Source organism: Crocodylus siamensis, chromosome 3 (genome assembly GCF_052110815.1).
Source record: "Crocodylus siamensis isolate JL-2025a chromosome 3, ASM5211081v1, whole genome shotgun sequence".
NCBI classification, from domain to species: domain Eukaryota; kingdom Metazoa; phylum Chordata; order Crocodylia; family Crocodylidae; genus Crocodylus; species Crocodylus siamensis.
Window position 1 is genome coordinate 53,904,150 of NC_143397.1, and position 26,750 is coordinate 53,930,899.

The following is a 26,750-nucleotide window of genomic DNA, read 5'->3' on the forward strand; positions in this document are numbered from 1 at the left end:
AACTTTCATATATCGTGCTACATATAGGGTCTGGGTACTTGATATGTAAATGCTACATGTTACATTGATGTAGAACACTGATGTAAATTACACTGGGACCCAAAGCATATAGGAGACTGGTTATCGCAAGGTAAATGCTATAGTAGGCTTTAGTATAACATCATTATACGGTTGCAGGAGAGCAAGTAATAACCTACATTAAGCAAAGGGTTAATACCCTGGAATAATGCACAATACCTGCTGTGGTGTAACTTACACCTATCTATTTTTACCATGGTTTCCCCAAGATGACTCTCCACCAAGTTTGAGTCCAGTTATGTTTGTACATGTCTAGGTTGTATGTCTACTTTTTTCACACAGATGTAAATGTTCATTTTCCTAGTGAAAACATGTTGCATCCAGCTTCATTCATCATAATATTGACTATTATAATATTCTTTTGTAAGCACAGAATAGTGTTAGAAGTTTAGAAAAACGCAGACATCAAATAACTCTGTTTTTGTCTTATTGTGTAGTCCTTTATCAAAATTTGCCTTAAAAGTGGGGGAGAGACTCTAACATCTTGTTTCTCCAAATGGAAACCAATTTATAATAATAATTCAACACTTTAAAATTGGTACCCCAAGGGACCTTTCAAAAGAATAATGGATCATATAGCCTGCAGAGGGCTATTTTACAAATGAATTGTTGTGTAGGGCTTTTGAAGTAAATGTAGTTGTTATTTTTCAGGCAGCCTTTGATTGCTGGCATGTATCTTATGATGTCTGTGACTACTGTTATACCACCAGGAGAAAAAGGTGAGGAAAAACTGTAAAAGAATGACTATATTTTCACCTTCATGTTTGGGTGTTTATTATAGAAGATAATTTAAAGAATCTTTGAATTATTTTCAAAAAAAAAGTATAGGTACAGGAGTTTATCTGAAACAAATATGGTATAAATAACTATACATTTAAATTTGTAGTAAATTTCTAGCAGACTAACTTCAGAGAGCCTAGCAATATTGGAGAGAAATTATCATCAATGAAATAGAAGCTGAAAGTTGTCTTAGATTTGATTTGTTTTAAAGATGAATAAGCAGGAGGCAACTCTGAAAGACTTTTCATTTATAATCAATTCATCCTTTCCCTTAAAGAAATATATAACATCTCTTGCCAAAATGGCCCACTACTTGTTTAAAAAAGTAGTGAGAGAGAGAAAAAACCCTATGACTATATGTTCTCGTATATGTAAGGAAAAAATGTTTGTGATAGATATAGATCTATCCATATCTATCACAAACATTTATATATATACTAGCCAATTGCCCATCAAGAATGACCCGGGGGGAGTGGATGGGGACGGAGCCCCTCCCCCCACAGTTCAGGCCCATTCCCCCTTCCCTCCTGCTGCTTGGGGTCTGGGCCCACTCTCCCCCTCCCCCCACATTACCTTCTGTCCGCTCTGTTGCTGCCACCTCCAGGGACTTGCGGGGGCGGACAGACCCCAAGCAGCAGGAGGGAAGGGGGAGCAGGAAGGAATGGGTGCAAGCAGCGGTGGGAGCCGCCAACCCTCCCCCCCCAAAGAGTTGCAGCTCCATCCCACGTCCTGCCCCCTCCCTCACCGTGGAGGGGGCATTGATCTGCCTACCCACTCCCCTTCCCTCCCCCCTCCCCTTCCACGACAACGGACTTTGCATGCAGCTGAAGCTGTATCAGAAATTGGATTGGTATTGGCCGATATGCCTTCTTAAAAATCGGCTGTCGGTATCAGCCCCCCAAAATCTCTATCAGTGCACTACTAGTCTTTTCTTAAAAGCTGTTATAACTCCAACCTGTGCAGCAGACTGATGTAGGAAGAGGTGGTTAGCTGCAGGATGCCCCTGAGAGAGTTTTGTGACGGGCTGCCAATCAAGGAAACCTTCTTTGTCCTGGGCACCCCAGCACTGGGAAAGCTGCTCCCTGATGCTGAGCTGTTAGCACACCCTTTAAAGTTCTGGGCCTATGAACAACAACTTCTTTGTCAAGGATCTCCCACTTTTGTTGCAGATCAGCCATTGTTTTCCTAAGGATGAATCCTATTAACATCTTGCATGCTACAATTTGTAGCAGGAAATGTGCATGTATCCTACAATTGTGACGTCTGGAGGGCGCCTTTGTCTACTCCTGAATCTGGCTTTAGCTCTTGAAAACTGCTGTATGATTAGATGATCTTTTAAAATATAATCTTCAGTGCTATCTTCTTTAAATTACTCTTAATTTACCAAGTAAGAGGAACATAGATAATCCCATTTGTCTCTCCTATCTACTGTTTTCCTGCTGTGCTCAGCACCATAACATAAAAGCAGATTTATAGTACTAGCACATTGAACTATGGCAGCATAGACTGTAAAACAGTTGCTGAGGTTCAGTTGAGAGGGAGATGAATATCAAGTGATTCTTGAAGTGACCTGTATACATATGCACACAAGTTTCTTTGTAAAAATCCTTCGATCAATTAGCATGGAAGCCCCTGTAGAAATTTAAGATACTACTAGCTAATGTGTTTTCAGAAATGTTTCTTTGTCTTTTGGTAAAGATCCTGGTTTTTTATACAATTTCCTTATTGGTACGTTTCAGTGAAATACTAAAAAAAGTTACTCTTTTGGCTCAATAAGTAACATCTTTAAAATGTTGTATCCTTATTTATATCATAACAGTGGTTGATGCTGATATTGCCTGCCATTATAAAAGTTATCCAATGCACCTCTTTGCCTACAGAGTCCACACACACCGATTAGGTAAGAGTTTTATTACCTGTGTTGAGGTTTTAGCACCGTATTAGACCATCAGACATTATCTACAATGTCTGTTCTTTTTTGTTTGTTTTTTTCTTCTCCCTTCTAAATCGTTACATCTGATACTCATGAATTGGTTAATTCTTTGTTGTAGGAAAGGTAGTAAGCGGGTACAGAGTGAGAGATGGTCAGTGGACACTGATTGGCAGGCAGAGTCCTCAGCTACCACAGGTTGGTTTGCTTTTTGCTTTTTTTTAATTCAATTTTAATTATGGTCTGAAGCAGCTAGACTGAAACCTGTTGAATGTATTTCTGCTTTGTTACTGTGCTTATTCCTGTTTTACAAATGCTTAGGTAATTCGATCCTGACTAGAACAAGAAATCAATTCTGTTTGATGAAAAATGTTAGAACCCCACAAAATCATTATAGTGCTCCATGTTACATACTTACAGTGTTTACATCAATGCCAGAACTTGCAACCTGGTTGTAATTCTGCACCAAAAGTCTTCAGCCCCCCAGAGCAGCCAGCTACCTGCATTCCCTGTCACTGCAGATTCCTGCCCCCTCTGCAGTAAGAGAAATGCAGACATAGCATAGTAGCAAGTTCCACATTGAAGGGGATGGCTGGTACTGTGCAGCTTTGTGCCACCATGTTTCCTCCATGCTGGATTGGACCTTCTTGGGCCAGATCCAGCCCGCAGGCCATAGGTTACCAACCCTTGCCATGCAGTATTGCAGTATTCTGCTATAAGACTTGCACATATAGATTGCAGACATATCATGCAAGGCAGCTTCATATTCTGGCACACTGCTTCTCTCCGTGTGATATCCTGGAATACCAGGAAGCAGTGCAGCAGCATCCATGAGGTGCCACGGGTGGACTAATTAGCACTGACTCTGATGTTTGTGCACTGGCTATTCTGTAGGGCTGTGTGAAGTGTTGCTGGATGTTTTGTTTCAAAGCTGTTTCAACATGTTTCAAGCTCAAAACAATGAAATCAAAATGAAACAAAGGGCTTCAAAACAGCTTTTAAATGAAACAAGGGCACTTCAAGTTTCGAAGCCAAGCTTACTTGGCTTCAACACTGGTCCCAGGCAGCAGAGCCAGCCTCCTCTCATCCAGCACACAGATCTGGGGGCTCGCACCCCTGGGAGGAGTCCAGCACAGCCTGGCAGCCCTCCCGGGTGTTCAAGTCCCTGAAACTGCACCCAGGATGAGAGGAAGCTGCCTCTTCCACCTGGGACCGGTGCTGGGCACAGGCTGCACCCAACACCAGAGAAGATTGCTGCCTGACCCAAAGATTGCACCCCTGGGAGGAGTCCAGCACAGCCCAGCAGCTCTCCTGGGGGTGTGAGTCCCCGGCTCTACACCTTGGATGGGAGGAGGTTGACTCCTCCTGGGGCTGTGAGCCCCTGGATCTGTGTGCCAGATGAGAGGAGTCCCAGGCAGCGGCAGCAATCTTCTCCAGTACTGGGCGTGGACTGCAGCCAACGCTGGTCCCAGGCAGCAGCGGCAGCCTCTTCTCATCCAGTGCACAGATCCAAGGGTCCGCACCCCTGGGGGGAGTCCAGCACAGCCCCGCAACCCTCCCAGGGGTACAGGCCTCCAGATCTGCACACCAGATGAAAGGAGGATGCCGCTGCCAGCAAGTGTCAGGAGTTGTGCATTGAAGAGTTTGAGGTGCAGGTTCCCAGAAACCTCTGCATCTATCTCCATGAAACTTAGCAGGCTTCATACCCTCAGAAGGGGCTACCATCCCTGCAATTGTCATCCAAATCAGGCAAGAAATTTCAAAGTTTTAGGCATTTTCATGATTCCCCATTATATCCTATGGATGAAACAGTGAAACAGTTTCGACTAAACAAAATGGGACAGTGCTTTGAAATGAAAGCGCACCTGGACCACGGGTTAGCGAAAATTTAGTTAGGGAGCTTCTGGAGGGGTTGAATGTATTCAAGTCAGCCAGCCCGGATGATCTCCACCCTAGAGTTCTAAAGGAACTGGCCGGGGTCATTGCAAGTCCCCTGGCACAACTTTATGAGCACTCGTGGTGCTCTGGTGAGGTACCGGAGGACTGGAAGAGGGCCAACATGGTCCCCATCTTCAAAAAAGGGAGGAAGGAGGACCCGGGAAACTATAGGCCAGTTAGTCTCACCTCGATCCTAGGCAAGCTGTTCGAGAAAATTATGCTGGCACACATCCAGGAGGGGCCAGCAGGAGACTGCATGCTTAGGGGCAACCAACATGGGTTCATCAGTGGAAGGTCCTGTCAGACCAACCTGGTGGCCTTTTACGATCAGATCACCAGATCGTTAGACGCAGTGGATATAATCTTCCTGGACTTCCAGAAGGCTTTTGACACTGTCTCTCACCCTGTTCTCATTAAGAAACTGGGGGGGCTGTGGTGTAGACACCCACACAGTCAAATGGGTCGCCAACTGGCTGGAGGGCTGCACCCAGAGGGTGGTAGTAGATGGGTCCTTCTCAACCTGGAAGGACGTGGGCAGTGCGGTTCCGCAGGGCTCGGTCCTCGGGCCCGCACTGTTCAACATCTTCATCAGTGATTTGGATGAGGGGGTAAAAAGCACCCTGTTCAAATTTGCTGATGACGCTAAGATGTGGGGGGACGTGGGTACACTGGAAGGATACAACAGGCTACAATCAAACCTCGACAGGTTACAAGGGTGGGCGGACGAGAATAGGATGGTTTTCAACACAGACAAGTGCAAGGTGATGCACCTCAGGAGGAACAACCGGCACCATACCTACAGGTTGGGGAACTCCCCTCTTATCAGCACGGAGGCGGAAAGGGATCTGGGGGTCATCATTGACTCCAAGATGAACATGGGCCGGCAGTGTGGAGAGGCAGTCAGGAAGGCCAACTGCACCTTGGCATGCATCCACAGATGCATCTCGAGCAGGTCCAAGGAGGTGATCCTTCCCCTCTATGCGGCACTGGTCAGGCCTCAGCTGGAGTACTGCGTCCAATTCTGGGCGCCGCACTTCAAGAGGGATGTGGACAGCATGGAGAGGGTCCAGAGGAGGGCAACTCGTATGATCAGGGGACAGCAGGGCAGGCCCTATGAGGAGAGGCTATGGGACCTGAACCTGTTCAGCCTCCAAAAGAGAAGGCTGAGGGGGGATCTTGTGGCCTGTTATAAACTAGTCAGGGGGGATCAGCAGGCATTGGGGGAGTCCCTGTTTCCCCGAGCACCGCCAGGAGTGACCAGGAATAACGGTCACAAGCTGGCAGAGGGTAGGTTTAAGTTAGATATCAGGAGGCACTACTTCACAGTCAGGGCGGCTAGGGTCTGGAACCAGCTTCCAAGAGAAGTGGTGCTGGCCTCTACCCTGGGGGTGTTTAAGAGGAGGTTGGATGAACACCTCGCTGGGGTCGTTTGACCCCAGTACTCTTTCCTGCCATGGCAGGGGGTCGGACTAGATGATCTGCTCAGGTCCCTTCTGACCCTACAAGCTATGAAACTATGAAAACAACAAAATGAAACACTGTCTCTTTGAAACGGCAAAACAAAACAATGGTGTTTTGCACAGCCTTACTATTCTTATGTTTGTGCCATCCTTTTTTGGCACCTCCTAGTAGCTGAAAGGAAAGGAAATATGAAATGGGCAACTTTCTTCTATTTTTACCTCATTACTTTCACTTATTTTGTTGCTTGGAAGGTGAAGAGTGGATCTTAACTTCTGTCTTCTCTTTCCCACCTCCCTTCCACACAGAGGAGAGCAGCTGCTATACTGTCAGCCTGATTTCTCAGTGCTGCAGGGAGGAAATCTTGTGAACAAGATTCATAATTCATTGTTTTATATCCTTGACATATTTTACCCTTTCAAGAACTTGGCAAAGCTGTCTTCCAGAGTAAAACAAACAAAGCCAGCAGGTATTTATTTCTGCTATAAGTCAGCATTCAGGGTGTTCAGCAGGTTCAAAGGAAATTAGTGTCATAATGTCACTAGCATAGGTTGTGTTGGGACACTGCATCTAGTGAGAGTCAGTAGAGCAGAGATGTTAAAGCACTTACAGGAGTTTTCAGATTTGTAGAGGCTTTGTTGCCTATGTGCAAGTTATTAACAGACTGCTTAGCAATGATAACATTTTTGCACAGTCTTTAGGACTCTTTAATCAATTTTCAGGTTAATCACTATTATTTTGTGCTTTTGTTTTGACATATGTAATGCCTTTCTATATATTAAAAATCACATAAAGATAAAAATCACATAAGTATAGACAAGAAGTAATTGTTGAAATTTTCACTAAATCTAAGGTACTAATCTTTTTTGTTTCTCTTTCAGGCTTTCTACCCTGTAGAGCAACCTGTAGATGTTAGTTTTGGTGATATATTGGCTGCTAGGTGTGTTTTCAGTGGTGAAGGTAGAGTGACCGAGACACGCATAGGGTATGTTTTCTACATATAATTTATTCAGATAACTTTTTTACTGTTGTCTTGGTTATATACTTGGTTCATACTTTTCATTCCCTCTAAAATAATCCTATCTTGCTGGTTCATTCTGTTGGAACTGTCTAGCTTTTTCTAAAAAATGTGAAGAATATAAATTTGAGGGACAGGGAAAGACCAGCCTGCCTCTACTATATTTTGCTTATACTTTAGCTAGTAACATTTACCACATTTTTCAAATGAACCCGTCCAGACACGTACCTTCCGGTGACACCACAAATATGCCAGCTGGGCCAGTCTACAAATAATATATATTTCAAAGCTTCAAAAATACACAATATTTTCTGTCATTTTGTGTTGATGGTCAAAATGTGTTACAGATAACAAAATACAGATGTAACTCTCAAAATCCTTTATTTTCTTTCTCAGATAGACATTACCTTGGTTTATAGTTCATGGTATATTTTGAACTATAAACTTAAGCTATGAGAAAAGGAAAAATAGTATTATTGGATAAAGCATTTGATTTGTTTTTGAGAAAAAATTAAAGTTTTCATTATTCATACTATTATTACTTTTCATGATGGTATTCAGTAGGAAATAATATCAGGGCTTTAAAAGATGTGTTTTACTTAAGTATAGGTTGTAAAAAGAGGTGTAGTGCCTAGTATTAAATGGCATTTTCACACATACATGTGTCACAGCACTGGGTACGTTGGAAAATGCCTGGCATTGCAATGTATGCAGTTGTATTAGCAGCAAAATGCACATCGCTGAGAAAATGACAGTGGTGCACTTTTGAACTAAAACACCTCAGAGGTGCTTTAGTTTGAAAGCACACCACCGCCATTTTGTGTGCGCTGACATGCATTTTGCCACTTACATAATTGCATGCAGCGCAGTTCAGTTCACCTCAGTTTGCAGGCGGAGCAGACTCAGTTGATCAGTTCTGCTCCGAAGCTGCAGGTCTCCGGCATGTTACTGGAAAAATGTACGTGTATAAATGCCCAAAGTATCCATATTTTGATTCTGTGCTCCACACTTCTTACAGAAAGAAACTGAAACACTTGCGATGATAGGATAGCAGCAAGTGAAGTAAAGATGAATGTATTTGAAAACTGGTTAAAGTATAAAATAAACAAAACATATGCATAACTGGAGTTAAGATACAGACTGAAACACTATTATAAAATACTGTAGAAGTTCTACAACGTACTTCATTATAGTACAGACTGAAAAGATATCTGTTGAACAGGATTAGGTTTTAAAGAGAAGAGAAGGAGGTTTTGTATGGGGTAGATTTTTTTTTTTATATTGTTATAAGCCTATAACAGTTAAGAGTAGTATATGCTTCATGAAAATTTCTGCTAATTCCTGTAATTTTAGGCACTGGAATTATCTCTTTCCATGTATGTGTAGTAAACTTGATATAGCAGTCCTGTAGAAGTTCTTGTGTTCCAAATGTCCCTCTTCCAAATGCACATGGAAATTAAAATGATAAATTGAAAAATTACCCTCTTTAACCAAGTTTATTTGAATATGTCTTGGTCATAAAAGCTGGAAATAAGTATTAGGAACAGCTGTGCCTTGACACTAATGTTAAGCGTTTAAATATAAAACATTTACATTTTTATTACGATGTGTGTCTGATATTCATGAAACGATGAATGGTATAGGCATATGTTTAAACTGTTACACAGGAGGCTGAAACATTATATGAATGTATACAAAGCAACCATAATGGGAAGAAATTATCATCATAATATGAAATATTAATAAACATAGATCAAAGGTATACCATTAGGTCCATAGCTGATATTCAGCATTTGTCTGGGAAGATATTACTAATACAGCTAAACATATATAAAGAATCCATGCATGTATCTTACTGAAAAACAAATAAAACCCTGTGAAACTGAAAATAGACCCCAGAACTGTTTTAATAAGACTTGGAGCCATTGCTTAATGCGAGACCTAACATGGAACATTATTGAAAATACATAGATTAGTAGTATCTTGAGTTGAGTTATTTCGCTACTGAGTTTTAACATCATTTAACGAAGTACATGAAGCAGAGAAATTAGAGTTCAAAATTTGTCATTAGACATGCATGATTGTTTGTTTTCATAGATTTCATAGACATTAGGGCTGGAAGGGACCTCGGGAGATCATCGAGTCCAGCCCCCTGCCCAAAGGGCAGGAAGTCAGCTGGGGTCATAGGATCCCAGCAAGATAAGCATCCAATTTACTCTTGAAGGTGTTCAATGTAGGTGCTTGAACCACCTCCGCTGGCAGACTGTTCCAGACCTTGGGGGCTCGGACAGTAAAGAAATTCTTCCTTATGTCCAGCCTGAAACGGTCTTGCAGGAGTTTGTGACCGTTCGACCTCGTCATCCCCTGGGGCGCTGTGGTGAACAAACATTCCCCCAGATCCTGGTGGTCACCCTGATAAACTTATAGGTGGCCATCAGATCACCCCTGAGCCTACGCTTTTCCAGGCTAAAGAGTCCCATGGCTCTCAGCCTGTCATCGTAAGATCTGTTTTCCTGACCTCTGATCATGCGCGTGGCTCTCCTCTGGACTCTCTCAAGCTTCTCCACATCCTTTTTGAATTGTGGAGCCCAAAACTGGACGCAGTACTCCAGCTGTGGCCTCACCAAGGCCGAGTACAAGGGGAGAATGACGTCCCGGGATTTGCTTGAGAAGCATCTATGGATGCAAGCCAGCGTTTTGGTCGCTTTACTAGCCGCAACATCGCATTGGAGGCTCATGTTCATCTTGTGGTCAATGATGACCCCCAAGTCTCTTTCTTCTGTAGTGGTATCCAACGTAGCATTGCCGAGCCTATAAGGGTGCTGCAGGTTTTTCCTCCCAAGGTGGAGAACCTTGCATTTTTCGGTGTTAAACACCATGAGGTTCTCATCTGCCCATTTGCTGAGGTTGTCCAGGTCAGCCTGGATCACCCGCCTGTCCTCTGGCGTGGATGCTTTACCCCAAAGTTTGGTGTCATTGGCGAAGTAGGCCAGTCCACTCCTGACTCCAATGTCCACATCGTTAATGAAGATGTTGAACAGGATGGGTCCCAGGACAGAGCCTTGAGGGACCCCACTGGTCACAGGGCACCACAGTAAGTGACTGCCATCAATAACAACCCTCTGGGTCCGACCACGGAGCCAGTTTCCCAGCCAGCGGATCGTGGTGGAGCCAAGGCCACAACTGGCCAGTTTGGCCAAGAGGTGATCATGGGATACCAGATCAAAAGCTTTTTTGAAGTCAAGATATATGACATCAATCTCTTCTCCCTTGTCCAGGTGATAGGTCACCTGGTCATAGAAGGAAATGAGATTGGTCAAACAAGACCTACCCACAACAAACCCATGCTGGCTGTCCCTTAGAATGTTAGCCTGGGCCAGTCCCTCAAGGATGGCCTTCTTAATAAACTTTTCTAGGATCTTCCCCAGGATAGAAGTCAGGCTAATGGGCTTGTAGTTAGCCGGATCCACTCTCCTCCCTTTTTTGAAGATCAGCACCACATTGGCCTTCTTCCAGTCTTCAGGCACTACACCAGAGCGCCAGGAGTTTTCAAAGAGCCGTGCCAGTTTTAGTTATGCAGTGTTAGTAGTAGACTCTTTAAGGCCTGGAGGAGCCATCATGGTCATTTAGTATGACTGCTTGCATCATGCAGGCTTTAGAACCTCCTCTGTTAGTTTCTTCATCCCACCTACAATTTTTGAAAACAAAGTGGCTGAAAACAAGGTATTGTAATGAAAAATGTTTTTATCCAGTCTTTAATAGCAGTTGTCACTTCCTGGACTATAAAGAAAATGTAGCGAGTATGTTATTTATTATACTTGTTTAACTCAATAAATAGGAATTTACTCATTCCCCTAAATATCAGACTGTATTTCCCAGATTTTTATTTTCTCAACTGCCTTGAAACTTCTGCTTGATAGACATTTAATTTGCTCCATTGAAAATGTTTTATTGGGTACTCTTATCTACTTCCCTTAAATTGTACTCATAATCATTTTCTTCATATCTGGTATTTGCTTTTATTTTCTTGTACTGCACCATTTGAAAGGCAACAAAGTCCTTTTTCTCTTATTCTTTGCTTCTGAACACCATATTCCATTTGGCATCCAACAAATGTATTCTTCAGTATCAACCCTTACTTAGTATTCTACCCCTTTTGTAATAAATACACCCTGGTATCTTCTTTGATTTTTTTTAACTGCTGCTGTTCAACTGAGTGATAGCTTTAATGATTTTTCTACCACTTCTAAACACTTTCCTGATCAATGTGCTGGATGATTGCCCTGTTTAGTGTATATTGCTCACTTAAGTTTTGTTTAGACAAATATAAAGTGATTAATAGGCGTAAAAAACCCCTATTTTTGCCATCTAAGCTGCCTTGGGCATAGCTTTATGATTTTTGTATATGTGCTTCTATTCATTAAAAGCTTTTTCGTTCATGGAACTGGGTAGTTATAAGTGGCATGAATATGTGATGGAAGGGATCTTTCCAAAGAGTTTAGGATTTTCATATGTTTGCAAACCTGTTTTTAGTAAATTGTGTCAAATATTAAAATGTACTTCTTTGAATGTTGTTATGTTCATTTTTAAGTTGCACATCACCATTTTACTTAAGTTGTAAAGAGGAGACAATTATACTGACAGGTATTGGGAGTCAGACAGTGAAGAAGTAAATGATTTTTAAATGCTTAAGCAGAGCTTCCAAAGGTACGGGCTGATTTTTGTGGTCTCCAAGGGGCACTAAATTTTCAAAGCATGCAGAAACCAATTCCCCTTTTGGAACCATCTCTTTTTTCCCACCTGACTGGTGTCATTATTGTTGCTATGGTGAATAAATGAATACTGCATGATGCTGTTAGAAAAGTCAGCATTGACGTCTTTTGCAAACAGCTAATAGTCCACCCCCGTTCCTTTCTATGAGTGTGGGCTGGCTGGCTAATTGAGAAATCTAATTTAAAAAAAATCCTCTATATAAATCCCTTTATTTTGTAAACCTTTCACTAAAAAGGTTGTCTACTGAATTGTCAGATTTATTAAATATAAATCTTATAAATAAAAGATATATCAACCTATATAGCTTGAAGGGGGTGGTGGGGAACAGCATTGTGTAACAATATGCTATTTTTTAAGCCATAAAGTATTTTTCTGAAAAAAATTCCTTGTTGTATTAAGTGGCTTTATCTCAAAGGTAGAGTTATGTAGCACAACAGAATAGTCCAACTTTGCTTCAAGCCCATTTCTAGCAGTTAGTAATGAATTTTTTTCAAGTCATCTCTGTAACGCAGACTCTTTCGTTACAGAGGCTCAGGTTTGTGATTAAGTTTTCCTAGAGACTGAAGTATCATCTCCCTCTGGGAAATGCTTATGTTGCTTAAAATGTACTGAAACTTCCTATGCCACTGTATTATAGCTCATGTAGCTGGTCAGTAAATGAAGGAATTGGAATGTGAAAAGCAGAGCAGCACAAATAGGAAATATTGAAATTAAGCAGTGGGATTATTTGTAATAATTTGTAAATATGGCTTAAGATAGGATGAAGGAGATTGCAACAGGGAATATTATAAATAATAGAATAATATTTAATACTGATATACTCCCTTTCAGTATATAAAAGTATACACTAAGATGCAAGGGACAGTGGAGAAAAAAGAAGGAAGGCCAATTTGAACACAGAAATAACTTTTTCTATGCCATTTTCTGTTGTTTCAAACCATTAATCATTATTAAGTGTTACTGAGATGCTTAGGGAGTTTCTGCAAACTGGCATGATACAATATAAACAGGAAGAAGCTAGAGATAATGGGGCTTTTATGTTGAGGCTGTGAAGTGTTTTAATGTGGGCTGCTAAAGCACTTCAGTGCAACCTTTTTAGCAATTGCTGGCAGACTTAAAAGCTGCATTTGATAACATATATATGCACAGCTGACATTTTGTTCTTAGACTCTTAAAAGTATATTCTACCTTGTGTTCCTATAGGGGCACAGCCAGTGATGAAATGTGCAACTTCTATATTATGTATTACATGGAAGCCAAACATGCTGTTTCATACATGACCTGTACACAGAATGTTAACCCAGAGATGTTCAGAAACATACCACAGGAAGCAAATATTCCTATCTCAGTCAAGCCTGATATGATCATGATGACACATGGACATCATGAAGGTAAAACATAATTTTTGGATCTGAAGTCAGTTTTATTGTGTGGCTTTAATGCATTGCTTGCCATGTTTAGTTATGCCATTTATATTACAGTATAACATTTTTTTTTTAAATTGTGTTATTGTATATTCTTGATTTCAAAATGTATGAAATTGTGTATATATTTATGGGCAGGGGCATGCAGGCACCAGATTGCTCAGCCCCAACTCGAGACCACACTATCACTGCTGCAAAATCCCAGCCCCAGCTCTGGAGCAGCTCCCTGCCCAGCTCTGCGCTGGCCAATGCTGCTTGGGCTGGTCTCCATGGAAACCCCAGCCCTGCACTGTCATGGCCCAGCCATCCTGGGTTCTTCATGAAAACCAGCCGCAGCAATGTGGGCAGGGGCTGCTGGGAAATGGAGTGTGGCCACTAATGGGATCGACCATTTTACCCATCCCCTTTATATAAAATAGGCATCCAGTGTGTGAGTGCCTCTCAAACATGTTTCATCTTACATCGCCCATTAGAAAATGGTCAACATAAGATGGTAAGTGTTAATGGTAAATCTTCCATATCCCATCTCCTGCATCACATCCTTTCCATGTGATGAAAGAAAAGGATCACATCCTTTCCATGGTCCTTTTAGATCAGGGATTCTCAATCTTCAGTCATCCATAATTTTTCTAAATTTAGGACACCTGAGTTAAGAATCACTGTTGTATCGCCTTAGCTTCCCTCAGTGATTCTCAACCATCATGCTGTTTCCACTGCTGCCACGTAGGACTACCCTGCATATCTCTTGCAGAGCCAGATTTGGAAGCAGCTGTGGCAGGAGCAACTGCCTTTTGGATAAATCTAATAAAGCCAGGGGCCACCACTCCTGCTGCATCTGCTTCCCAATCTGGCTTCACAGGAAGCTGGCAGGGCTGTTCCATCTAGCAGCAGATACCAAGAGCTACGTTTTTGTCTTGCAGCAACTATGGTGGTGGGATCCACACACCAACACCCTTAAAAGTGTCTCATGGCACCCCAGTTGAGAACCACTGGTTTAGACCCTTCCAACTTGACGCAGCAAATCCCAAAGATGTATCAGATATGAACACATCTATACGTTATCAGCATTTTCCAGTGAGGGTTTACTACCTGTTTATTAGAACATTAACTAAGACTCCGAGTTTCCATTACCTATCACTGATTCATTATAGGTGCAACTCAGACACCCTGTTGAAGTCTCTAAGAGTCTTTCATTGGTTTTTGTGGCCCTAGGAGAAGTCATTTAACCCCCCCTTGATTTGCATTATCTCAGTTGTACAAATAGGTACATCTCTCTTAAAAGAATTATAAAACTGAATGTTCAAAAAGCAATTTGTTCTTATGAAGTAACTTTTATCCTATTATATAAAGGTAATATATTGCTATACTGGTCCTTTCTGCTTTAGTTTTAAAAGGTTTAGAGAGATTATTGGTCAGTTACTTAACTTGTTTTAATAAATCCCATAGATAGATTTAGTTTTGATTCTTAAAGTCTTCAAAATGGTTTAAAAAACCCTCTGATTTCAGAAGTCTCTCCCCTCCACCCTTGAGTAATGTTATATTCAATCCACATATGTATCAGTATATTCTTAATTCTTTTTAGAAAACAAGAATGCAGCTAAAAGTTCTTTACTGCAGCAGCCAAAAAGAGAAGAGGAGGAGGTTTTGGATCAGGGTATGTATGATGTTTATTTCTTTACTATATCTACTAAGAGTTTCATTCACTTAAAACATTAAACCATATCTCTACTATATAATGAATTAATCTTATAGTTTTATATCTCTTTCCTTTTAACAACTACAAAGCAAAGCTATATTATAGTGTCTTATATAATGAATTATTCAGGAAAAATTGGTCAATTACCAGTCCCCAGCCTTGTAGGTAAAATTCATTAGAGCAATTTAATATTATTAGATTTGTTCCTGGTTTGATTTACTTAAGACTATTTTAATTTATCTGCCCATGCAGTGCTAAAATGGGCACACTGGAATAGCTGCTCTACAGGATCAGAATTCAGTAGCCATTATATTAGATTTTTATTACTTTAATGTTATGTATGTTTTGAGCTACGGTATTCGTTATATGATCTACTATTAGAAAAGCACTTAAAGCGAAGGAAATAAAGATTGAATTAAGAAATGGCATAGCACTGATTTACAAGCATAAAACAATGTAGGGAGATCATCCATGTATGTATTAAGGAATACCAAGTTCTTGTATCTTAATATTGATGCAACATGTAATTAGTAAAGCACGGTGTGTTGTTGTTAATTCTGTATATTTCTTGTTGTATGTCAATTGATTAATGCATAAATTTTGTGTGATTGTATATTTTACGTGATGGCAAAGCAACTGCTATGAATCTTTGTTCTTTTGAGATGCTCCTCAGAAGATACTGCATCAAATAGGTGTTCATACATGGAAAGGTATGTCATAATTTTGCCATATCTGTGGCTCTTTTGGACCAGCTGTAATATCAGTACAATTATCAGGGATATTGATTTGGCAGTAGATTTTTTTTTTTAATAAGGCGACTCTCTGAAGTAGAAATTTGGTATCCATTGTTAGACTACCAGGTCTTTGGTAAGTACACAGTAAGAAATAATTGAAATTGTTAGATTATTACAGTGCGTTAAGAAGGCAGATATAGAATAGATTGATTGCAGAAAATATGTGCACACATTTCAAAAGCACTCAGTATTATTCTTACTCAGATGTCATTAATTTCAGTGATAAAATTGCCTTTGCCTTCAGTAGGAGCAGAAGTATGTCAGTGCCAAGAGCATTTGAATATTCTACTCTGCCCTAACCTATTTAATTGTATTTCATACATTTTCACTTTCCAAAACTAGCTAAATTTAAAAGTTACAATCATATTTTTAAAATGATGTTTATAACCTAGCTGCTAGAGCAGCAATTAAAAAGTACTTTGAAGTTTCAGAGACTATTTTTTCCCATTTAAGTTTAAAACATATCTTAGTGTATTCAAGACACGGATTTATTTTTGGAAAACAATATATACGTTAGTCTTCTATGTTTTTATGTTACATTTCCTTCAGATGCAAAATAACCAACAATATAAGCATCTCGCAATATTTACTCTGACAAGGTACTGCACCCTGATCACAGCTACTTATTTAGAATGAAATATTGTTGTTCGTTTAACTACATTTGTAATGTTCAGTACAGTTAAACCTACAGAAAGGTTTAAACATTTCTAGTTGTCTTTGAAATATGTTTCAAAGACTAGTATCTGCAATGCAGTCTTGTTTGCTATGAGATGGTGACTTAGTGTATATATCCTCATCGAACATGTTTCTATGGTAACTGGGGCTTGGTTGTGTTGTCCATTTGAAGTTGGTTGTGTTGGTGATGTAACACATCAAAACTGAGGAAGAATCAATCGGGAGAATTTTTTTGTGTTCTTAAACCTCATTGAGCCATGTTTTCTTCTTGTTCACACACATTTTACACCATTGTTCCTTTTGCTTCAGTTGTATTATTAGTGTTTACACAGGTGTAGTGAAGGAAAAATCAGAGCCACTGTTGTTACTTTGTCTTTGGAATTTATGCTTTTGTTTTGGCCATTTAGAATTATCATTACTACTTTGTTTCTTTGTTCATGTTTCTAAGGAAGCAATACAGTGATACAATCATTGAGAGATTATATCTGGACTAAAGCAGGAGGGTAGCAAGAGAAACAGACAGAGAGATACAGTTCTTGTTTGCAAACCACACAGTACAAAAGTGTTCTGTAGCCACACAGGCATATTAGCAAGTATTCCCAAATGACTCACTAAACTAGTAAGGTACATGGAGGTATCAGAGTCCTGAAGATGTCTAACTCAGCTTGTAAAAATTGCATGAATTTCTTTTGTATTTAAATTCATCCTTTAGATTTATTCAGAGACTAGTATTTTAGTGATAATTTTTTGTGCTGTTTATTGGAGTATTGAAAACAAGCAGATAGACAAAAAGGGTGCATCCACATATGCAGGCATGTGCACATGCAGCAGCTCAAATTGGAGCCGGGGATTTTTGCCTCAGAAACACGTGTCCGAACATGCACTTTGATATAGGGCAAGTTGTGCCACTTGGGGCAAACTGACTCTGCCCAGCTCCTCCCAGATCTGCAGCCAGAGAGATCTAAAGGCTGGGGCCAGCACCTGTGCTGGCCCCAGCAGTTTAAAAACCTGCCCTGGTGAGCATGGCTACTTAACCTCAGGGGCTTCTGAGGCGAGCCAGTTGGTATCTGGGGACACTAGCCTCTTGTGCCAGCTGGACTGCTGAAGGAGTCCTGACCTGGAATGGCCCCTGTACCCTCTACCCACTGCAGCACTCTGGCAGTGAGGGTTGCAGCACTCTGGCTGTGACCTGCTGCCACCTGCAACAGCATCCACCCCCTTGGACCTGCCGCATGGCTACACACCCGCCAGACTCGGATGGGATGCCCCCACTCTGCCATCTGGGCAGCTCTCACCCTGATGATGTACTTGTTGTGGTGGGCTGCTTTGAGCTGTCCAAGCATGTCGTCTTGGCCCCAAATGACCAACAGGCCAGCCACCTCATCTGTCCCCTAGTTGGGTCGCCAGTGCTGGCCCTGTACAGGCTTCTCTGCCCGGGTCTCACCACTTGTCTCACCAGCAGAGATCCCTGTGTGCCCTGTTTAAAAATCGCAAATTCTCTGATGAAAAACCCAAATTCACTCATTAAAACACCCAAAACAGTGTCTATTTATAGAGAAATCAGTTGGGCAGTGGTTTATCAATATATTTACTAGTTTAAAGCAATTTGGAAGCCTACCAATGTCTCTATCATCATAATAAAATAAATTCTAAATATCTGGCATTCACTTTTGGCTTTTTTGTCATAGAAAAATCAGAGCTGCCTCTACCCACTTTGCTCACCAGGATGTGAAGCGGTGAGCAGCACTGATATGCCGGTGCCCTGCCCCTGTCCTAGCCCCTAACTCTCAACCCACAGCCTGCCTCCAGCCCCAGTCTCCTCACTCCTGACCCACAAAGCCAAGTATCTGGGTAAGGGGTTTGTGTGGGTAGCTTGGGGACATGGGGTTTGTGGGTGGATTGTGGGGGGAATGTGGGTGTGGGGGAGGCCATGTGGGAGAGGATGCTCAGGAGTGATGGGTCCCCTGCCCCACACCGGGTGTAGCTCCTCCCCCACACAGTTCACAGACTGCCCCCCTAGAGGGCCCATATTCCCCTCTGCAGAGGCTACAATCCCCCCCCACGCAGGGCCAAGAGCTCCCCCACAGGGGCCAAAGCCCCCCCTTAGGACTCACATGCCTCCACACAAGGCCCCAGCCACCCCGCACAGCCCACAGCTCACCCACAGCAGCAACGACCATCAGGGCACTTGGCAACTCCTTACACAGCCCCCCCACCCTGTGCAGGACAGGAAAACATGGGGCAGCTCAACTCAGCTCCAGCCTCCTGGCACCTGGCGCTGCCTGTGCCACATCATGTGGGCCCTACCCAGCTTGGCACACCCACCATGCACTTCCAGGCAGCTCCAAGCAACTTGGGACCCTATGCCACTTGCAGGGACCACACGTTGCACTGGCTTCTGCATGCATGGGACTGGCCCAGGTGAGGCCCGCATACACTGGACCCAGCCCAGCACAACAGATGGTACCCGTGAGCAGTGTGGGACCCGAGGTGACAGCCCAAGCAACCTGGAGCTGCCTGTGCAATTTGACACAAGCAGCACTGGGTGGCTGGGGCTGAGCTGTGCTGAGCCATGCTGCCCCGTGCTGTGGAGAGGCTTGGCCAGGGGGCCCTGAGCACCCTGATGGGCTGCTGCTGTGGGTGAGCTGTGGGCTATGCAGGGTGGCTGGGGGCTTGTGTGGGGGCATGTGAGTCCTATGGGGGGAGGGCTTTGGCCCCTGCGGGGGAGCTCTAGGCCCTGTGAGGGCGGGGCTGTAGCCTCTGCAGGGGGGAATGTGGGCCCTCTAGGGGGGCAGTCTGTGAACTGTGTGGGGGAGGAGCTACACCCGGTGTGGGGCAGGGGACCCATCACTCCTGAGCATCCTCTCCCACATGGCCTCCCCCACACCCACATTCCCCCCACAATCCACCCACAAACCCCATGTCCCCAAGCCACAGTCCTTTACTTGCCTCCAATGGAGCTGGGGTCCACACAGCCTGCACTGGTCCAGGCTACCCTGCCTATGGAGGCATCATGCTTCAGCACTTGGGCAAGGGACAGCTATAGAGACACTCTGGCTGCCTACCAGAGCATCTCTTTGGAGGACCCGAACCTCCAGTTGCCTCAGGTCATGGTTGTGGACTGTGCCCTGTCCCACTTTTTTTCTGCTGGTTTTTTTTTTTTTCCTTTGGATACCTGGCCCCCACTGCAAATATGCAGTGCGGGGAATGTTTTTTTTGTTCCCAGTGTGCCTCTTGCCACATCTCAAACTGCTTTGAGATGCAGCCAGAGGCATGTATAGGCTTGTCTAGATGTGCCCAAAGAGGCTTACTGTGTTTTTAACTATTCCATTTCCTGATGTATTAATTTAGTCCTTTTGCATACTCGCTGATATTAGGAGTATATACCAAAGCAGTCTCTCGGAAGGAGATATTATTAAATAATGGCCAGAAAATATGTGCAGCTCCAGGGAGTGTCAGTGAGACAAATCAGGAACAGTTGCTATTGAATAAACACAATCGTATCACAACACAAGGTTTCCAAAGTTGAATATTCCCACATATTAAATTCTGTCCATGTTCAGAACAATTTTAAGAGAGGTAGCCAGGAAAAAGAGTACCATATTGTTCATCCTGACCAGGTACTGCGGCTTGGTCTGCATTGGAGCCTCCAGGAAATAAAGCTACTTTTATCATGAGGTCAGTGATACGGATGCCCTTGATCCCAGCATTTAAAATTCTTGTTCCTTTGAGCCACTAGGAGCCTGTTGTTTGGTGAAGGTGAGGATATACAAGGAAAGGGGGACAGGGATTTAGTTTGAGATGTGTTGTTGCGTGTTCCTAGTAGGGATTCTGTATTCTATGCTTTCATGCTGCGACTATGTTTCATGATGGTGGTTGCCTTCAGGGAAAAATGGTTAGTACAAAACTAAAGTGAAACAAAAATGACAAACCAACAGGGGTGCTTTAAAATTTCTGTGTAGACAATAGAAGCTTTTTCCAAGTAACTTGACCTTAGAACTGGGGAGTAATTTAAGTTGTTTTTCCATTATAATAAAACTATTTGGAAAAACTAGAAACAAATGTAAGACTCAATTCTGCCATGTTTCTCCTGATGAATAGGACCTTACTTTGCAGGTAAAACCATTGAAGTAACTGTGGCTTATCACTCAGTGGGGGCTACCACTCAGCATGAGTAAGAATAGATAACTAGATTCTTAATATCGAAAATAAAGATATTTTAAACAAAATTTAGCTCAGTGAAACTGTCCTCATTATATCAGTCCTGGAACAGTAGTACTAATACAGGATGAAGGGTGGCTGGAAGGAATTTTGTTCATGTCAATATGATGCTTTTATGTAAATATAATGTACATGATGCTCTGACTTAGACATGCCAGGAGATTTGAATGCCTTCTAAGACTACAAAAGCAGAGCTATTACCCTGCCTCTGTCATTGCAGGGGAAACTCAAAGCAAATAATTATTATTTAGATTTTTCATCAATAGAAGCTTGGATAAATTGAATACAACAGATGTAGTACTGAGAATATTATTATCTGTTCATAACATTCACCATAGTGGTTATTAGGCATTTCTTCTCCCCTTGTGAAAAAGGCCTTAATGCGTTTCATTCCGTTTGTTCAAAACCGTCCCTGCTGAAGTCTTTGTGGCACAGTATAATCAATCTTTCTGCTCAAAGGTTAACACAAGCTACTATGTTCCCAAGACACAGAGGATATGACAAAAATACAATTTGTAGAAAGGAAACACCGAGTGACCTCTGGTAGTTAAAGGTCTTCAAACCCCTTCTGTGAAACAGAATAATTCAACAGTGGCCTTATGCTAAGTAAAGTGAATTACTGTGGATATATATTTTACCAAACACAAAGAATGGAACAGGAAGGTAAACTGGAAAGAGTTTTATGTAGAAACCAGTTTCTTGAAGCAAAGGCTGCATAATCTTATGAAGTTCCTTGGGGGGGGGAAAAAAAAAGATTTCTGGAATGGGTGCAGTGTGGCTCAGAAGGGTGTCTGGGAGCTGGGATGGCTCCACCTGTCAGCTGGAACCCGGCACTGCTCAGCCCCAGCTCCCAGACAGCACCCTGTCGAGCCACGCTGCACCTGCACCATGGGGCAGCTGCCGCATGGGTGCCAGGCTGTGGGGTAGGGCAATCCCTGCTGCTCCACACTGCTGCCATGAGCCCTCAGATACCCTGATCCCCATTGCTGCATCGGGTGAGTGCAGTGCTTCTTTTTTTTTTTTCTTTAAAGTACCAGAAGGCTGGGGCCAGATGGGAGACGGGGCAGGGCAGGGCAGCCATGGGGCAGTGGCAGGCACAGCCAAAGGAGCCACGGAAGAACCTACAGCTGCTTGGCTGTGCCTTCCTCTCCCTGGCTGTTCCAAATCTCTGAATCAGCTCTGTATGTCAGATTTGGAGTCAGCTGAATTGAATGGGGACAGTATTCGAATCAAATCACTGTCCATCGAATCTGAATCAAATACTTCCCTATTCGTACAGGCCTAACAGGAAGCTTTTGGCACCACAGCAGGGTAACTGTGCAGTATTTGCTTAATGGTTGTAACACTAAAACTTGGATAGGGTTGTCCATTTCGGTATCATCCCTGACAAAAATATTACTTATAGATGGCACAAGGACAGGTTGGCAAGCGCTTTTGGACCCCTCCAGATTCAAAGAATTTTTTTTTCCCAGACTAGAAAGTGGGAACAACAGGTTGCTGTTTTGAAGCTTCAAATATCAAGTTGGCCTGCCTAATGTTCCTGCAAAATTAGTAATGCAAGTCTTTGTATGCAACACAGCAGCAGACATTACATAATGAAATCAGAGAACATCCACTCCTCATCCTGCTCAGCCTACCTGAAGGCTGGAGTATTTTGCACATGGTGTGTCATCAGAATGGAGTAATCCTAATGGCCCTCTACCTCAGCAGTGACCTACCAGACTTGCTAAGCAGGAAATTGTTGACTAGTTACAAACCATCTTTGCACAGACTTGTTACAGGAATTATACTCTGTCACTGGGGATAGCATAGCGCAGAATAGATTTGCTTGTCACCAAGGGAAGTGACAACTATCAGACCTTTTTTTCCAGATGGGTCTGTATCCTTGCTGAACACTTTCCTTCCGCAGTGAAACAGATTTGTTCTATGATTTTCCACCCATTTCAAGGGTGATTTCCAAATTGAAAAGACAGAACCACAGTAGTTTTTGGAAGTCTGCATTGGCTAAGGCAGTCTTTGCTGTCAGACCTATTATAATTTCATTTAACCTCTTGTCCAGCTCATGGACATGATCCTGTAGCACTGTTGTCAGATCCTCCATCTAGATGTATGTCATCAGACTTCTGGTATGGCTGTTGAGTGACACTCTCTGTCTCTCTCTCTCTCTCTCTGTCTCTCTCTGTCTCTCTCTCTCTCTCTCTCTCTCTGTCTCTCTCTCTCTCACACACACACACACACACACACACACACACACACACACACACACACACACACACACACACACACACACACACACACACACACACTTGCCATTTAAGACCTGTGGGCCTTTATAAACACCACAAAATTGGCGTTTAAAGCAGCTTAAATGCTCTTTGTGCGCCACTTTAGTGGAGTTGCTTTTTGCACGCTTGGCAGCATATTCTGCTTTAAATGACTTTGGTACTTAGCAAGATAAAACACCTCTGAGGTGTTTTAGTTTGCTATGTAACAAAGTGCAACAGTGCACAGGGCACTAGCAGCTGACATGCTCAGGGCTTGGCGGGCCCTGCACAGCTCAGAGGCTGTGGGATCCAGTGGCAGCCCATGCAGGGAGGCTGCACTGAAGGAAAAAAAAAAAAGCGGCGGCGAGCCTGATCTGTTTTTTTTTTTCCCTCTTCGGAGCCTTCCTGCCTGCCTGAGTTGTGCAGGGGCCCAGTGCTTCCATCCGTGGCTGTGGGGGGCTGGTGCTTCCCTCCACACCTAGAACACCCCCTGAGACTGCCCAGGCTGAGTACAAGTGGACAGGTGCCATCTGAGGGGCCCCTACTCAGCTCAGGGATTGCTCAGCCCACTGAAAGCTCATGCCCCCACCCTGCCACCAAACAGGCAGGTAAAGATAGGGCTCCCACCCTTGTGTACACAGCATGGGGGTTTAGTTCAGTTTAATTCTGCCTAAACTGAAGCGGTGTTTTTAAAAACCCACCGTTTCAATTTAGGGAGAACTAAATCAGATTAAACCCCCGTGGCATGTACAAACAACCTATGAATGCGTATCTTGTTGAGACAGAACAACGAATCACCGGAAGCTTTTGTTGACTCAAACCATCATCCCATCTGGACATGGGGCATTCTGAACCAATGTTTGTTTATCTGTGTATGGGTTTTCTTGATGTTTATGAAGTATAGCTGCACAGCAACTGTGGTCACTGCTAAACCTATCCATAGAGCTCATAGGTCAAAGTCGAGATACATTTTAGGGTTGGCAAGATCCTATTTGTTATTACTGATGAAGATCATTCCTTTTGCTGTGTACTGGTGATTATACTAATATGTCCTGGGGTGGTGCATCAGACTTCAAAGAGCATCTTAATTGTGTAAAAACTGCAGGTGGGATGAAAAGATCTATATAAAATGGTAATTTAGTATTAATATAGATCTTTTTCCATCAGTTTGACTGTTGCAGGATCACAGTGAATATATAGTGAGTGCTATACAGCCATAGTATTCTTCTCTCTTTGTGAGGTCACAAGGTTTTTGGTAAAATATATAGAGTTGAATGTAGTTGGGTGTCAGTTAGCTTTACATGCATTGAGTGGCAGCAGATTGGAGTGCAATATTCTGCAGTTAAATAGCAGGTGCAGACATTTGAAAGATATGTGCATTGGCCTGATCTGTTAAAGCAACCAGCTTGCTTACAGGGTTATTGCATGTGCTGATTTGGCATCTCTTTTCTTTAGAATTTATGAAAGGTTAGCATGCCAAGATCAGACCCAAGACACAGTTAAGGGCTGTTTATGTTTCAGGTGCTGTCTATTGGATGATGTATTCAGATCTAGAGTAATAAATGCATTAAAAGTGGAATACATTTGTCCATTGTTTGAAGGTGGGTGCTGCTATAGTACTGGTCCAGATTGCCCGTATTATGACATTCGGAGTGGCATCAGGGTCAGAAAATGCCTGACCTTAGATGCTGAAACAGATGTCATTTTTCATTAATGAATTAATGAATAAGTGAAAGTCTGCTGATGTAGAGATTAAACAACATGGCTAAAAACACAGAGAGTGTCAAAAGCTGTTAATTTGTCTTTTCCATGTAGTTGTTTTGTTCTCTGTGTCCTGTAAACCGTCTGTCACCGAGGAGCAGTTTCTTAACATCAACCGCACATCTTAGGAAATCGCGACCTGTAGAATGAAAAACTGGTGGCTGCCTGTACATGTGCTGGTTCGCATTCTAATTAGCATGCTTGACCATGGCCTCACTGTCATGTTTGTGAGCCCCCACATATTTAAAAATAGCTGCTGGGGCACTTCATCTAAACGTCATCAAATGAGCTTTAAATAAAGCATCCCGCAATCATTTTTGAACATGTGGGGACTTAATATACGTGACAGTGAGGCATTTTAAGTAGCGCACCATCCCTAAGCACGTGTATAGGCAGCCAGTATACTAGGCTGTAGCATAAGCAAGTCAAGCCCGTTTAAGGAGTTCTCTGAGTAGCATTGACAGGGACTACTTCCTGCCTGATCTAGGCCATCCTGATAGAGAGCAGACAAACATACTCTTATGAATCTGAAGAAAATGATTTTTTTTAATGGAAAAGTTTCTTCATATGGGTAGCCCAACAGTTTTGAAAAGAAAAAGGAAAAAGATAGGCAAAGATGATTTTTTTTTTTTTAATGGAAAAGTTTTGACCTGTCCAAGTTTCAATATCCAACTTCCTTTGTAATTAATTCTATTTAAACCAGAAAACCTTTTGTTCGGATCCATTGAGGTCCATCTTGCAATTTCAATTTGCCATCCTTTTGTGTGTTTTTTTTTTCTACATCAGAGAACAGATGTTTCTCAAGTAACTATTCATGTACTCTACCCACAGATTAGAAAACTTATTCCTACCTGGGGCTTCACTATAGTGCTCCTGAAACTCACCGAGTCTCCATTTGAATTTTTTTTCACAAGTCTCCCCTGTTTCACCTCACTTCAAAGATTGCTTAGCAGCTATCATGTTGGCTGCAAAAGATCATCAGGCACTTACCAAAAGAGCCATCATACGACAGTCAGTAAGAGTAAGGTAGTATTAAGCCCTCATTCAAAGTTCACAGATGTAGGATCGGATCGGAAGAAGGGACCTAAGCAGATCGTCAAGTCCGACCCCCTGCCCATGGCAGGAGAGAATACTGGGCTCATATGACCCCAGTTATGCCTTTGCCATTTCTACTAGGTTCCCAAAGCATACTTCATATGGCAATTCAAATTTAAATTGTCTAGCAATCAGTCCAGTGACCAGTACAGGCAAAGGTCTATGTTACACTAAATTCATTATATCTACTTTTTGTTTTTGATATGTTGAGGAACCTCTAAAATAAGAACCTTCCTATTCTTAAAAGTTCAAGTAATTATAAAGGTAAATTATATCAATAAATTATAAAGTACTTATAAAAATATTTTAAAAATAGAGGAGGATGCAGATGTATGTAACTGTTAAAGTAGTGATTTTCTTTGTTATGCTGCCTTCTTTCTCCTTTGTTGTCCAAGTGACCAAATGGAATATTTATAAATGCCATTCAAAATTAGAAGGTTAGGAATGTTATGCCAATAAAGGGAATTGACTGGCTGAACATGCAGTATTTTCTAATTTTAAAAACCGTTTTTGTATTTTCTAAAGAATTCTTCATACATAGCAGGATAGATATGCTCTCAACTGTTTTGTTGCAAACAATGGTGATTTTTCCAAGCAAATACGGTCAGTCTGTAACATGTCAGCCTTTGTTGCAGCTTTTTTGCACTTCTCTAAACTACCAGAAAAACATCCTTGCTATCCTGATCTCAGTCTCTTGTCCAGCATGGAGTACAAGAAATGGGACTTAGATTTCTTAGATTATTCCTTTATAAAGTTTCATTTCCATCTAGTTAATTAAAATGTAACAAGCCAAAGAGAAAACTGTTTTACTTGTGAAAATGGAGTGCAGCTTACCATGTCCATAT

At 42.3% G+C, this 26,750-nt stretch overlaps 1 protein-coding gene across 7 annotated transcripts in view; it reads left to right on the forward strand.

The window, feature by feature from the left end:
• The window catches only part of PAM (peptidylglycine alpha-amidating monooxygenase), a 269,026-nt gene that overhangs the window by 193,150 nt on the left and 49,126 nt on the right, over positions 1-26,750 (forward strand). For 6 of the 7 annotated variants that reach the window (XM_090038336.1, XM_090038341.1, XM_090038334.1 and 3 more), the window contains exons 9-14: positions 730-797; positions 2,678-2,758; positions 2,910-2,986; positions 7,066-7,169; positions 13,179-13,366; positions 14,982-15,053. In XM_090038336.1, the coding sequence (XP_089894462.1) occupies positions 730-797; positions 2,678-2,758; positions 2,910-2,986; positions 7,066-7,169; positions 13,179-13,366; positions 14,982-15,053 (590 nt within the window). Of the gene's footprint in view, positions 1-729; positions 798-2,677; positions 2,759-2,909; positions 2,987-7,065; positions 7,170-13,178; positions 13,367-14,981; positions 15,054-15,757; positions 15,806-26,750 lie in introns of all 7 variants that reach the window. The other variant, XM_090038338.1, reaches the window with a different exon arrangement.